The sequence below is a fragment of the Monocercomonoides exilis genome, assembly GCF_001643675.1.
Source record: "Monocercomonoides exilis strain PA203 chromosome Unknown scaffold31-1199392, whole genome shotgun sequence".
NCBI lineage: Eukaryota > Preaxostyla > Oxymonadida > Polymastigidae > Monocercomonoides > Monocercomonoides exilis.
In genome coordinates, this window is record NW_027150576.1 from 889,390 (window position 1) to 905,673 (window position 16,284).

The 16,284-nt window shown below is 36.0% G+C and overlaps 2 protein-coding genes across 2 annotated transcripts; both read left to right on the forward strand.

The window, feature by feature from the left end:
- Positions 1-5,859: 5,859 nt before the first annotated feature.
- MONOS_13727 (uncharacterized protein) lies at positions 5,860-13,707 on the forward strand (the record flags this gene model as incomplete). The annotated part of the gene is made up of 1 exon (XM_067866456.1): positions 5,860-13,707. One exon carries the CDS (start codon positions 5,860-5,862, stop codon positions 13,705-13,707), a length of 7,848 nt encoding a protein of 2,615 aa, XP_067724967.1.
- A 1,187-nt stretch (positions 13,708-14,894) lies between these two features.
- MONOS_13728 (uncharacterized protein) lies at positions 14,895-16,271 on the forward strand (the record flags this gene model as incomplete). The annotated part of the gene is made up of 4 exons (XM_067866457.1): positions 14,895-14,958; positions 15,020-15,289; positions 15,548-15,818; positions 15,869-16,271. The coding sequence occupies 4 exons, from the start codon at positions 14,895-14,897 to the stop codon at positions 16,269-16,271; spliced, it is 1,008 nt and encodes a 335-aa protein (XP_067724968.1).
- Positions 16,272-16,284: the final 13 nt, after the last annotated feature.

The following is a 16,284-nucleotide window of genomic DNA, read 5'->3' on the forward strand; positions in this document are numbered from 1 at the left end:
GAGGATCTTCCCTTTAAACGATTTATATCTGTGCAAAAAAGCAGGGAGACCAGCAGAATGATCCAAATGAAAATGTGAAACGACAATTAAATCCAGCTTGTCTAAGTCATCAACTGCTGATTCCCAAAAAGGAAAAGAATCTACTCCAGTGTGAGCCGGGTGAATACCGCAATCAAGCTTTCAATAAGAAATTAGATCCAAATAAAAAATTTCTTTAATATATTCTTGCTTTAATCAAACCAAAACTCGTTTTCCGCAGCATTTCAATAAAATGCAACTCCTTCCAACTTCGTTGCCAGCTCCTAAAGGAGTAATTTGATAATTTATTTGCTCCTGAGAAGTTATTCTTGCCAGTTTTTATATGAAATAAAATAAATTGTGGTATGATCTCATCTGACTTTTTCAAAAAAATTTTCGAATAAAGCTGATTGTTTTCACAACCACATGGAACGAATATTAAATGTGAAGTTTTTATTGTCTAAAGTAATGTTTATTTATTCAACATTTTTTATTTTTATTTATAAATAAATAAAAAAAAAATGAAGAAATACACCATTTATTATTCAAATTTGGTAAACTTATTATTCGAAATTGGTCAATTAATTATTCAAAATTAATAAACTAATTATTCGATTTTGGAAAACTAATTATTCAAAGTTGTTAAACTAATTATTCAAAATTGTTAAACTTTTTATTCGAAATTAATAAACTTATTATTTGAAATTGGTAAACTTCTTATTCAAAATTAATAAAATTGAGTATTTTTTTAAAAAGTTTTTTTGTGAAAAATTGGGTTTTGGCTGAATATCAGAAAATATTGAAAATATTATATTCACTCTATATTCGAAATATAGATGAGAATTTGAACCCAGATTTTTATAATTTGTGAATAAACAGAAATTTTCTGATTTTTCAGAAAAAAATCATCATCATGGAAATAAAATAATTTTTGAATTATTTCACCTCACATCGATAAATAATAAATAATTCAATCATGAAATGTTATTTACACTACGAAATATTTATAAGAACAATAAAAAACAAATGAAGAATCCTGAAAGTACATTAATGGATTTTTTCTATAGAAAAAATTTTTGTTTCCAATTTACAAAATAGAAGCAAATAACATTTCATGATTGAATTATTTATTATTTATCGATGTGAGGTGAAATAATTCAAAAATTATTTTATTTCCATGATGATGATTTTTTTTCTGAAAAATCAGAAAATTTCTGTTTATTCACAAATTATAAAAATCTGGGTTCAAATTCTCATCTATATTTCGAATATAGAGTGAATATAATATTTTCAATATTTTCTGATATTCAGCCAAAACCCAATTTTTCACAAAAAAACTTTTTAAAAAAATACTCAATTTTATTAATTTTGAATAAGAAGTTTACCAATTTCAAATAATAAGTTTATTAATTTCGAATAAAAAGTTTAACAATTTTGAATAATTAGTTTAACAACTTTGAATAATTAGTTTTCCAAAATCGAATAATTAGTTTATTAATTTTGAATAATTAATTGACCAATTTCGAATAATAAGTTTACCAAATTTGAATAATAAATGGTGTTTGACAAAATCAACGAATTGTCAACATTTGATCATAATAATCGAGAAAATGTTAATAAGATAAAATGTGCAAATTAGAGTTATATTTTGGAGCGTAACGTGATGGGTGTTTTAATTTCAGTTTCTATCAAAATCCACTTTTTTAAAATTAAAATTATCAATTATCATTGTTTCAATGAACTTTATTGTTTGTATTGATGCAAAAAATTACAACTTTCATTTAGAAAAAAAAGAAAATAGACCGACAAATACACACAGTTAATTTTTATCACGAAATGTGATAATTTGTGATTTTGGTTCGATAATAACTGATGAAATAACACATGAAAATATGTCAATTTTTTGATATTAAAAAAAAATGTGATTTCTTGAAGTCTTGATTAAACTGAGGTGATTATAACAGAATCTAACTTTATTTGAAAATCCAAGATCAAAATTCAAAAAAGGAGAATAATTTTGTATCCATAATTTTTCTATAAATATTTTCGGTTCGAAAATTTCATTTGAATATCAACAAATGAACACTTTTTAATGAAAAGATTTTTTCAAGACATGGGTGATTTTTTTATAATTATTAGTTTTTTTCTCATGATAATTCTTCAAATGTGTTATTTATTTGGATTAAAATTTACTATTTTATGGAAAAAATATAACAATTGTTTTTAATAGCGAAGTTCAAGATTCAATTCATAAAAAAAGTTATTTTTTTGAAAAGGAGTGATAACATTCCAGTATTCAAAAATAAAAAAAAATACGGACTTTCAAGCTTTTTTGTTCAAGGCATTTTAATATCGCTTCGCTCATGACTTTATTTTTCTTTCTCAGAATTCAAAATAAATATGATTTTCATATATGAACACAGGCATCGTTTATATAAAAACATAAAGTATTGTGTCATTTCACGTATTTTAAAAAATCGATCCATTTTAATTATGTATTTCAATTTCAAAAAGTCAATGAAAAGGACAAAATTTTCAATGAAAATGCCTGAATAAAAATATTTTGCTCCAAATTAATATTCAAAATGAATTTTCAGACCGAATATTAGCAAACAGAAAAAATAAGGATTTAAAAACAATTATCGTCACTTTCCTAATAGGCGGACACTTTTTTATAATGGCCGGACAGTAGCCTTTTCGCAGCAACTTATGAACGTAGAATTTTGATTTTTTCCCACATTAATCGTAAGGTGAATATGAGTATATGAAGCATTCTGAAAATCCTTCATTCTTGTTCATTCATTCTTTAAAAACAAATTTTATTTTTTGGAGAAACACGGAGTGATTAGTTTTTCCGAATTTCTCCGAAAAATTAAATTTGTTTTTAAAGAATGAATGAACAAGAATGAAGGATTTTCAGAATGCTTCATATACTCATATTCACCTTACGATTGATGTGGGAAAAAATCAAAATTCTACGTTCATAAGTTGCTGAGAAAAAGCTACTGTCCGGTTATTAGGAAAGTGACTATACCCACATTAATAACCAAATATATGTCGAAATTTTTTTGTAAAGTTCCTTTTGTTTTATATTCAGATAAAATAAAAATTTCATGTTTCGATCAAATTTCTATTCCCAGTCAACAGATTTTACTGTCAAGAAAATAAAATCTTGACATTGGTTTTATTATTTTTATTTTTATTTATTTTTTTTTTTTTGTGTAGTTTCATAAGAGAGTTCAGAAATTTCATCGAAGAAGAAATTTTTATCTTATTTGAAAATTTTTCAAAATGAACTTTTCAAAAAAATTTCGACACATTTCAAAGCATTTGGTTTTTACAACAGCTGTGAATTTTTGATGCTTTGACAACAAAATCTCTTTAAAACGATTAACAACCTTTGAAATATTAACTATCCGAAATAAGTTTTGAATACAAAAATAAATACCAATATTTCTTATATGAACTAACTTATGTTGCACACTAGACTTTCATTTTCATTTAAATTGAATGATGCAATAAAATATTATAGAAATTATGGAGAAAATTATAATCCTATTTCTCCGAGGTTTCAATAATATTTTTTGCATTATTCAACTAATATGAAAATGAAAATCTTGTTTGCAATATGAGTTTGTCATAAGAAGTTTTGATAAATAGAAAGCTATCAGAATTATTCATTATTCGGTTATTGAGAAAACTGTATTGTCCAGAATTTCTTGCACTATATAAATTTTGTTCCACTCAACGGTCTTTTTCATTTTTCTCAATTCTTTTGTTTTCATTAGTATTATGAATAAGAATGTCGGACTTTTTGAAAGACGAAAGAGAAAAATATCAAACAAAATACAGTTATTTATGAAAAGAAAAAATTATATTCCACATGAAATATTTCATTAATTAACTGGCATCTTAATTTTGATCAATACAGAATTTGCATCATTCTTTCAACTTTATAAAGAAAAACAAATTTGTTATTTCGAATTAATTTTTTTCATCACAAAAAATACTATTCTGATATTGGTTTTTGTGTGACAAATTCAACTTCAGTTGAGAATAATAACAAATGTTGTTAAGATAACATGAACTTATTTTATTTTTCAAAAATGTCATGCCTTCGAACTTTCCCAATGAATTAAAACATTTCAAAAAAAAATTTAATAAAATATCACATTACAAAATCTTTTTGACTTAAATGAGAAATATCTTTGTACGCTTTATATATTTTTCATTTTCATTTATTCAACATTAATTGGATATGTTCAAATATTTATTTAAAAAACCATAATAACATTAAAATTCCTGCACTTTTTATTTTCCGTTTTCCGGAGTTTTTTGAATTTGTTGAAGATTGTTTCGAGATGAAACTTGCACAAACTTTTATTTATTTTTCATTTTCATGTGCATGAAGCGGGAATTTCCAGTTTGCTTCAGTTATTTAAATGCACAGAAAATTACTCGTTTTGAAGACAGATGTTGCACAAATGTTTTTATTTACTTTCCCTCCTGTTCAATAAATAATATTTTTGCAGAAACACTGCTTTTACACCTAAACCTTATGATATCAATGATTGAATGGATTGCTTTTCAAAAAATGATTCATTCAAAGCCATTCCAAATGATTCCTGAGCAAAATAGACATATTTAGAATTACTGTTTGCTTTTATTTTCGTTTATTTTTGGTTAATTTCATTTGTTTCAGAAGGGCTGCATTTGGTTCGAAAATGCAAAAGAAATGATTGAAATACCAGACTCGAATCTGAAGAGAAAACAGACCAAGAACAAAAACAACGGAAGTGCCAAATGAATTGAAGGTTTGAGATTTTCTTTTATCAAAAGAATTTTTTATAAGTATATTTTAGGAACGTTTTATTCGATCATCAGAAAAAAGGATTATTTAGATTATTAATCACAGAGACATTCAATCCTTCCAGATTGCACAAAGCTGTGAATGGCATAAAGGTTCAATAGCGAAAATGGGAATATGGAAATTATTTTTTGGAAAAAGCAGTCATCATGATTGAGCAATCTCCAAATCTCCTCGTATTCATCAAAAAAACAATTTTCAATGTTCAATAAATGTGAGAAAAGGCTGGATTGAGGAATTTTTGAAGGAACTGGAAAATATCTGAAAAAGGCAGAATTTCATTGGATTACTGGTCAAGAATAACTGAAGCGAGATTGATTTAAAAACAAATTGGAAAGAGGAAAAACAAAGGTGAACACAGTTCTGATGGAAAACATAAACTGCAACAAAGAAGAAGACTTGAAAAAGGGAAGATATGTAACAGAAGAGAGCAAAAAGAGGATCAAAAGAGGTAGAAAATGAAGAAAAATCAGAAAAGAGAAAGAACAGAGGATAATGAATCAAAAATCGATTTCTTTCTGAAAAAAGGAAAAAAGAAATTCACAGAAAAGAATTGCAGGAAAACATAGTTTTGAAGACTTAGTAAAGAATTGAAACAATATTATTCAATGAAGCAAAAGCAATTAAATGGCGTTTTGAAACATTCAGAATTTTTTATTGGTATTTTTATTTTCATCATTTTTTGATATTTTTTTTCTCTTTTTGTATTTTCAGGAATATTTGATATTAGGTGAAGAAAATATGAAGATATCAGAAAAAAGACATCAATTTTACGGAAAAAGAGCTGAAGGGACGAGGAATTTCATTCAAACGGAACATGCGAGGAAAGATGAGTTTCAAAAATATTGAAGAAAAAAGAAAAAATCAATTGAAGAAGGCAGTTTTTTGGAATAAATATTGAAATTTAATGATTCAGAAAAATGGAAATAAAAGCAGTGAAATGAATTTAGAAAATGAAAATGGTGCAGGAAAAAATGTTTTTAGATATTTGGAAAGATAATGGGTTGTTTTCAGAAATATGGGATCAAAAACCCATAATCATCATCGGAACAATGTTTCTTTCTGTTTATCTTGTGTGTTTGTTGTCAGCCATTTGTGGCAAAGAAAGAAACGACAAGGTGAGAAAAGAATATGATGCTTTCCATGTTCGTGGAATGGAAAAGAGTGGTATTTTGGAGAGGAGAAGCGTTGTTCGGATGTTCTGCGAAATACACAACTCGTCAGTTGAATTGAAAGAGATGTTGCTTGAAAAGCCAGATGATCGTGTGATATTCGAAATAAGAGCAGGATCATTGCTGCAGGTTGAGGGAAGTGTGTTTGTGAGAAAAAACGAGTTGAATGGGAATTATGTGAGGAATGGAGGGGCATGCTGGCTGATAAACGCGACTTTGGGAATTGGGAATGGTCATAAATGTGGAATGATGGGGAGTTTGGTGAAGATGGAAGGGAGTGATTTGTCTTCGTTGTTTGTGAAAAACAGTGAGTTTGAGGATATTGTGTTTTGTGAGAGTGGATGCAGTATTTTGAGAGATGGTTCAGGAAGTTTTGAAGGAATCCAAAATTGCATATTTGCGAACATCTCAAAGAAATATGATGAGACAGAGGAAATACAAACTGGAAAAGAGAGGATGATGAAGAGGAGTTCAATGGAGGATTGTGATGTTAAACGATCGATGAATGTGCTTGAAGGAGGGATTGTGAGTGGTACAGAAGGATCCGTTGCATTTTTATGCAACAATTGCACATTTGTTCAGAATGAAAGAATAGATCGGAAAGTGAGAAATACGGATAGAAATACAACAACTCAAACACAGACATTTACGAATGCTGAATGGATTGGGTGCAATGCTTCAAGCGGTGGAGCGCTGTATGTGCATGACAATTCGAGTGCAACACTGACAGTTGAGAATTCATCATTTGTGAAGTGCAATGCGACATCCACAAGAGGAGGTGGAATATTTGCTTTGAAAATTGCAGAATGCACAGTGAAACATTCCACATTTGTTGAGTGCTATTGTGTGTCATCAAATGATAATGGAGGAGCTGGGGCAGAAATAGAAGGAATGATAATCCAGGTATTTGTTGAAAACTGTTTGTTCAAAGATGGATGGTCCGGAAATGATGCTGGAGGACTTGGAATTTGGAGTTCAAAAACAAACAAAACAAAAGATTGCGTGTTGAATTGTTTTTTCAAAAATTGCAGCGGACATAATTCAGGAAACGGCGATGGAGGAGGTTATATCAGTTGGACTGCAACAGATAAAATTGTTGCTCATAATTGCCTTTTTCAAGGATGCCATACAGTTTGGAGAGGAGGAGCCGTAAGTATCAGGACGGATGGATATGGTGGAAATCTTTTATTATTTTGCTTTTTCCACAATAACACTGCCATATATGGAAATGATATTTATATTGAAGACAACAGCACACATTCCCAAGTCATTTGGTGCTTCTCAACAAGCATAAATGGAAATAGATATTATGCAGGTGGAGATAAAAGCTATTGGCTTCCAAATGAAGGAGGAAGAAGCAGATTTGTTGCTTCACGAGAGAATCAGACAAATTCAAAAGACACATTCAGCTGTGGGTTGAATGAAAGTTGTGCATGCCTCACCATCAGCCATTGCCTGTCTCAAATGATTGAGGGTTTTGTGGAGGAAATAAAGGTGTTGAGTGGAACAGTTGCGGAAGGCAAAGGAATTGATGTTGGGGAGAAAACAATCTCTGTGAATGGAGTTTCATCATCTGGTTCAGCTATTGAAACACAATTTGAAGCAAGTGGGCTGAGTCTGTTTTGTGTTGGAGCAGGGGAATTGACTGTGAGTGATTTGTCTGTGGTTCACAACACATTGTTTGAAAATAACCGACAATGCATTCTGTTTGAGGTTGAGGGAAGTGGGTTGATGGATGTGAAGCGAATGAGTATTTCGATGGATTCAGCTCATTCGGAAGAGAGGAGCATTCAGAACTCACTTGTGATACTGGAAGGGGGAGAGTTGAAGATGCAAGATGTGAAATGGGAACAAACATTCAGCATCACAAGCATGATTTCACTTTCTCAAGAATCATCTGTGACATTGTCTCTGGATAATTGTGTGTTCAGCAACATTGTGAGAACAACAGCAGGATCATCGCTGATAAGTGTGAGTGAAGGGTCATATTCGATAACACTTGATGGATGCACGATTGATGGGTGTGGGAATGAAGACTGTGAGTTTGGAGGGGGAATCATGGCTGAAATGGGGAATATTGGTTCATTGAATGTGAAAGGAGGCATTGTGAAGAACTGTTATGCCTCAGCCACTCAAGGGAGAGGAGGAGGGATTGGGCTGAAAGTGAGAGACACAAGTGCAGAGTTTCTGATTTCATCAGGATTTGAAGGAAACAAAGCCAAATGGGGAAGTGACATTTTTGTGGATTCTATTGATCTTGAGTCAACTGCAACAAGTGGGAAGATTGCTTCATTGACTGCTTCATTGGAAACAAAGAGCAAGATGCAGGGATATGAAAATGGGGATGAATCGTTTCCAATTCCACTGTGTGTCTATTTGTGGAACAACTTTTCTACACCAGCGTTTGTGGGAGGAGGATCATTGAGCCATGATTTCTCGAAGTGTGGATTTGAAGAGTTTTCGTGTTCATCCATTTTGAAGGCAGTGTCGCTCCATTTTGAAGGGAAGAAAAAGGATGTTGCTCTTCTTGAGCCATTTTCCTTTGAGGAAGAATTGGAGTTGATTTCGAATGAATGGAGCATTGCATCCAAAGAGAATGAGATGAAGTGCGATGTTTCTGATCAGAAAGAGGGAGCTCAAAGAGGATTGATTGAAAACTCGATGCCCGTATCTGTGACTGGCATTGTATTTTCTTTGAAGAAATCGCTGACATTTCATGAAAGTGTGTTTGAGTGTCATTCAGGGAAGCTCGCACTGAATGGATGTGGGATGGAAGGAGGCACTGAGCCTATTTCGACAGTGTTTGTGAAGGCTGTTGGAGGGGTTGTGGAGGTGAGTGAGTTCGGATCAGAGAATATGAAAATTGGAGATTCATCGATATTTGTTGTTGAGGGGAATGCAGAAAGTGTGCCTTCGATGAATATGACTCATTGTGATTTTTCCGAAATCACATTTGGTGATGGGTGTGCTGTTGAGTGCCACGAGGGGATTATTGAAGAGATGTCAGGATGCACATTTTCATCGATCACTCGTTCGAAGGGAAGTGGAGGATGCATCAGCATTGTGAACAATGATGATGATAATGATGATGGAAGAGATTACAAAGTGGAAATAAATGACTGCACATTTGAAGGGTGTGCTATAACTGGAGAGGAGGGAACTGAGATTGGAGGAGGTGCATTCTTTTGTGAGGCATCTTCAAAAACGAATCTTTTGATAAATATGTGTAAGTTTTATTGTTGCAGAGCACCATATGAAGAGGGAAGCGTTGGATATGGAGGAGGAATAATGCTGAAGATACTGAAAGAAGAAGCAATATATGTGATATCCTCACTTGTTTTTTCATCTGAGAAGCCAAACAATGCGAAATATGGGAAGGATCTGTTCATTTCATCTCCATCGCTTGCCAAGAGCATTAAGAACGAAACACTTCCATTTGTGAAAGACAGACTGGAGATGCTGACAGAAGACTCGATGAGGGGGTATGATGGAGAAAACAAAGAGTGTGCAATCCCTCTGATCTATTTCTGGAAATCTATTGGATCGAGTGTTTATATTGCAGAGGAAGGAAACAATGTGGTTGTGTGTGGGTTGTTGGAGTATCCATGCCGATCTGTTGATTATGGAGTGAAGCGAGGGAGTGACTTGGGGATTGAATTAATTGCAGTTCAGGGGATTTGTGATGTGAGAAATGTGATTGGGATGAATGGAATGAAACTGGAAGGAACAAATGGTGAGTCAGACAAAATCCGATTTGCTCAAACAATTGAAGGGAATGGGGATGCTGTTGTTGAATGCAAAGGGGTTGTTCAGTTCGGTGAATTGGGGATTCTGATTCCCAGTTCCTTTGACAACGGAGCAAATATCCTCATCCAGACAGGTTCAGAAGCAATCAAAACGAGTGTTGTGAGCTGTTCAATTAATAGGAGTAACAACGTGGAAGATAAGGTGTCATTTGTTCTGATCAGTGCATTGAAAGGAATTGTTTCGATTGAAAAGACAGAAATAGCTGGATTCTCAACGATGCATGAGATAATGAGCATATCAGCTGATTGTGTGACAACCATGAACAATGTGACATTTGAAGATATTTCGTTGAGCGGGAAAAGTGCAATTGCGATGAGTGAAAGTGTGATTCCTGGAAGTGGAAATGATAATGCAGAAGAAATGCGGAATATTCTGTTTGAACAATGCACATTTGTGAATGTGAAGCACAATGGGTCAAGCAACCCTTCGTTGCTTTGTTGTGATATTTCAAATGAAGTGAGATTGAAAATGGAGAATTCGACAATTGATGGGTGTGGATCGACAAGCTCGAATGAAGGAGGAGGGATGTTTTTCCTTCTCAACGAGAGGGGGAAACTGGAAGTGAATCACACAAATGTGACAGACTGTTTCTGCTCGAACATCGGGAGAGGCGGAGGACTGTTTTTGAAATCGCAGAGTGTCTCACAGAAGGCATTGCCATTTGTGCTGTCGAACATCACATTCAAGGAGAATGTTGCATCGAAGGGGAGAGATGTGTTTGTGAAGTGCACAGACCTTGACTCGCAGATAAGTGAGTCACAGTTCCTGATAAATTTTGGGGAGCCATTTGTGAGGGAGCTGGCGATATGGGGGTGCACAGCAGACAATTATGGGGATGAAGAGGATCTGCTGAGGAGGGTGTTTGTGTTCAGGAGCGAATTCATATTTGTGTCATCGATTGTGGGGAACAGCAGCGACAGCAAGCAGTGTGGGGAGATGAAGAGCACATGCTGGTCACTGAATGTTGGTGTGAGCCACATCATCCCATCAGATTATTCGCAGCTGCTGATATGGAATGAGACAGAATTGACTGGTTCGTGTTCAGCTGAGAAGGTGACGATCAAGTCGATGGAGGCGAGCAGGAATGGGGAGATAAAAGTGAAAGAGATTGAACTTGGGAGTGAGGGTGTTGTGAGAACCTCGGAGTCTGTTCGATTTGAGAAGGTATCATTTGTTTTTGGTGGAATGGGGAATATTGTCTGCTCATGCTTGATACACCAGCTGAATGGATCTCTCATTCTGGAATCTGTTTCATTCTTGTCAGAGAGCAGAACAGCAGAGAATTCACAGATTATTTTTGACTTTTCTCTGATTGTTGTTGAAGATGGGTTGTTTGAGGCAGAAAAGTGCAGTGTTGGCCACTTGAAATTCTCAAAGAGTGTATTTGAGATATTGCATTCAGAAAGGGCAACATTTGAGGATGTGGGAGTGGATGATGTGGAATGCAAGGGTTCGTTGATTGAATGTGGGAAAAGTGAGAAAGTGAGCATTTCGAAGTTTGCAGCCACAAACATTGAGTTGGAAGAAAAGAGTCTGATCTCACTTGGAAACAGCCACTCATCACTCGTTTTGTCATTGATATTATCATCATTCACAAACATCAGCCGATCAACTTCTGGATCAAGCATTGTTTGCACAAGTCAGCCGATGAGTGGATTTGAGATGTGCAACTGCTTGTTTCATGAGTGCACATCAGAGTCATCAAAGGGGAGCCAGGTGGCGATAGCATTGGGGGAGAAGATATTGATTGAGTCGTGTGTGTTTGAGGGGAATCTTGTTTCAGGAAGTGAAGGGAATGAGATTTCTGATGAAGTGTGCAAATGGAATGGGTCAGTTGTTGACTTGTCGAAGAGTGAAGCAGTTGTGAGAGACACCACGATTTGTAACTCATCGAAGGGAGGGATGAGTGTGAGTGGAGGATCTGTGTTAATTGAGGCAGGAAATTTCAGCAACAACAGTCCTTCGATTGAGAATTACCAATCAGTGAGAAGAAACATTATTTGCTCAAATTCTGCCTCACTGACAATCTCCAGTTTGAAAGGTGGTGATGGAGTGAAAGAAAATTCATCACTTTGGATTCTGAATGAAGGATGCAATTTAGAAGGGATTGTATCTGAAAGAGCATCCCCATTCTTCATTCCAGTGTTGGAGAGTGTTGAAGCAAAGGAAGTGGGAGAAGAAGTGGAGATTGTGTTCAAAGGGGAGGAGCTGCTGCCATGCGATTTGTCATTCATGGTTGTAAAGCAGATTGGAGAAGAAAAGCAGATTGAGCAGCATGAGTTTGGTGAAAGTGGATATGTGTCAGAGACCGAAGTTGAAGGGAGACTGCCAAAAGAGATGATAACGGAAGCAGGAGAAGGGGTGGAGGTGAGTGTGTGCATTCTGTTTGGAGATGGAAATAATCCATCATCAACAGATTCTTTCATTCTGAAGAACAAGAGCGAATCAAAAACATATGGAGAAGGAAAGCTTGCTGAAGGAGGAAAAGAAGGGAAATCGTATTGGTTGTTAATTGTTATTGTGATTATCATGACATTTGTTCTTCTAATCATTCTGATTGTGGCAGTGATATTGGCTGTCAGATGGAGAAAACAAAAGAGAAGAACAAAAGAGCTGGAGGTGATTGTGGAAGACACAGTGAAAAAGGATCCGAAACTGATTGAGATGGTGACGATGGAGATGTCACCTGAGGAACAGTGGAGGAGAGCAGAAAGGGAGGCAGAGAAGAAGAATGAAGAGAGGATAAAGAAGAGAGTGTATGAGAAAAGCTTGGGGCACTCAGAGTCATCAGAACATCTTTTGAGTGAGAGTGGTTCCACAGAATACATCTTGGGGAAAGACTCTGATAAGATTCCTGAGTGGGCATTGGAGAAAGTTGAGGAAGAAGAGATTCGAAAGAGATCACCATCGCCTTCCATTTCATCCACTTCAACAACTGACTCAGATTCAACATTTGTTCGTGGTGAGGATTTGTGCCCGACCACTTCATCGATGTCAAACTTGGTGGATGCAATGGCATGCTCATCTCCTCATGAGAAGCTGATTGTGGATTTGAGGGATTCACTGTTCATGCTATTGCATGGAAGGAATGCGAAGAAGGAGATGGCGATTGGCTCGTTGAAGGAGAGGGAGCAAACAGCTGCACAGGTGTTGTTCTGGGTGGCGAATGGAGCACTCCACTCGTTTGACGAGATGGAAAACCCACTTCAGTCATTGGCCAATCTGAGCCCACACATTGTTCTGTTCTCAGAACACATGGTGATTTGTATTGTGATGCACTCTGACTTATTGTCAGATGATGATTCAGATTCATCATCCATCTCTTCATCAGCAGTTGTGACATCTGCCAGTTATGATGATGATGATGAAAGTGACTCCCTTCCCTCATCTGCATTTGAAGAGGATGAGGATGCCTTCAGAAAGGAGTGCCTGAGATGGAAGGCACCAGAGCTGCAGATGAACAAGAAGATGGGGGCGACGAAGGAGTCGGTTGTGTTCTCGATCGGGATGATGGTGTGGGAGTGTGTGACGCTGGAGATCCCGTTTGAGGAGTATGAGGGAGTGGTGGCAGGGCAGAAGATAGTGAATGGGGAGCGACCAGACTTTTTGAAGACTGAAGGGAGCAATCTGGGTGGATTGATCATTGCGTGCACTCGGACAGAAAGTGTGGATCGCATATCTCTGGGAGATGTGAAGAGAGAGCTGATTGGAAACTTTCCTCCAGGAGCAGCGATGCTCACAGTTACAGATGCATTGGGGCTGATTCAAGAGAGCGAAGACAACGAAAGAGAATCCAAGGAAATTGGAACAGAAGACGAGTCTGAAAATATGAAATTTGAATAAAAACAATGGAAAAACAAAAAAGGGAAGAGAATAATGAATGAATTGAATGACAATTGGGAGATGAGGAGTGAAGCAGAAAGAAGGACAAAGGAAGTGGAAATTGAAATTGACTGAAAGGTTAAGGAGTTTGCAAAAAAAAAGTGTTTCAAAGAGAATTATTGGAAGGAACATGAATAATGAACAGCTAGAAAAGACAAAGGCAGGTTCAGCATTGGACAAAATAATCAAAAAAACAAAAAGCCAAATAGAGACAATACTTCCAGAAAGACGATCTTTCATTAATTTGGAAAATATTAATTGATTCAGGGAAAATGACTGACCCTTTATTTTTGCATGAGGAGCGACTTGCTAACTTAGCGAGTGTTTGAGCAAATGGGAAATGCACACTCAGGGTCAGCTCATTTTCTGTGATTTTGTTTTTTTTATTGTAACTCCGACTTTTGAATTTTCAACTGCTTTGTGCAGAAACAAATATTGTCATATTCATCATTTTTCACAATCAGAGTTTTTGTTTGAAATATTTAATTTTTGTGTAGAAATAGACATTATCTTTATTATCATCACTCTTTGTTCAATCTTTGGTTTTCTATTTTGATTAGAAAATCTTTTTGTGTATTTTTTTGTTTATCTTATTTGTATATATTCATGCACCTCACCAGAATTATTGTTATTCAGTTATTTGTTTTTCTCATTTCTTTTTTCTATCAGCAACTTCCATTTCAATTGTTGCAACATATTATTATTTATTATTCTGTTTTTTATGTTTCCATCTGTCAAAGTCCTGACAAAATAATTTACAAATCATTCATTTCAATGTCTTTGATAATAAAATTGAGAAACAGATGACTTGATTTTCTTTGATGCAATAAAATTGAATTCATGAAAAACTTTTTCCATTTCGTTAAAAAAACGTTTGAACCAGTTTCATGAGAAAGCATTTTTTCCCCTTTCCATCAATGATAATACACCAAAAATTTTTAAAAATGAGAATTTTGCAAACGAATTATTATTTTTGCCCCCGAAATAACAATTGAAATGAGTCTGATAAATTTTTATTAGTAATCTCGTTGAATTTTGCAAAAGCCATTTTTTCTCAAATGTTATGGCATTGAATTTGTTGATGAAATTGCATCATGAACAAAAATTAAAAAAAAATTTTTTTTTAACATCTCCTCGCACGAAAAATAATGAAAAATAAAATCCCGGAACCATCTGTTCTCATCGCTCGAGGACGGAGAGCTTTCGCGGCTGGTTGATCTTTCTGATCCGAATGTGGATGTTGTGTTTGTGTCACCGGTGGAGCTGCCGGCAGATGTGGTGGGGTTTCTGAAAAAGCTTCTTGTGGCCGGAGCAGCACGGCAGTCGTCTCTTCGCTCAACACCTTTATCTTCTTCGTCTTCTTCAACTGGAGCAGCACGCCGATCAACTTTGCCATTCCGGAAGCGGAAAAGCGAAGAGAAGAAGGCAGCAGGATATGATAAGCCATTGTCATCACCTGCGATTGACCCTTCGGATGCGTCGGTGGTTGCAGCGTCATACGTATCAGCAGCTGCGATGGACTACGTCGAGAGGCGGCTGAAGTGTATGAAAATCACAAGAAGTCGTTGTTGAGGTAGCAACTTTAAATGCGGGGATATATTGTGGCGTGACGCAGCTGGTTCTGCAGTATGGGGGTGATGTGTGTGTGTTCGATGTGGCGTTTTCGGAGATGCTTTCGGTTCCTCCGGTGGCACAGCTTCCGTCGCTTGCAGCGTCGGTGGGCACGAAGTCGGGGAGCAAGCGGATCTTTGCAGCGCCAGACGTGAATGCTTTCCCGTCGATCTATGATCTGTTTGACCAGTCGCTGCAAATATGGCGATCGCAACAGTCGAGAAGTGTGGTGGTGAAGTGATAGGGCGAGCGGATGATGTGGGTGGTGCGAGAAAGATAGTGGAGAAGGAGCTGAAGGAAGCGGCACAGAGGATGGAGGATATGGTTCAATCTTATGCGGCGATTGTGCTGGCAGTGTTTGATGAGCGAGAAGAGGCGGAGGAAGGAGAAAAGGGAGGCAAAGAGGGAGAAGAAAAGGGAGAAGAAGAGGGAGAAGATGGAAGGAGAGATGGAGGTGATGGGTATGAGGAGAAAGGCGGGTTTCTGACAGCGCACAGAGAGTTTGTGAAAGAATAATAGAGAACCAGGTGAAGCTGGAAGAAGCGAAGGTGCCGCTGGTTGTGGAGGCACTTGGATTGAGTGAGCTGAGGTTTGTGAAGGCAGAGGTGGGGACAGAGGCGGAGGCTGAGGCTGGTACAAACAAGCAGCATTCAATTGAGACTAAAGTGTGCAGATCTTCTACATCTGATGGCATTCAACAGGAGATATCAAGAGCAGAAGAAGAAGCAGTAGACGGGTCTTCGGGCATAACTTCAGATGGAAGAGAAGAAAATATGGGGAAAGATGAGGAACAGGTGGAAATGTCGAAGAAAGGTTTGGCAACGAATGAGGAAACAGGGAGAGAGGGTGGTTCAATTGATTTGGAGAAGGAAGAGGAAGAAGAAAAAGAAGAGAGACAGATTCTGGATGTGTAATCGCTGCTGAGTG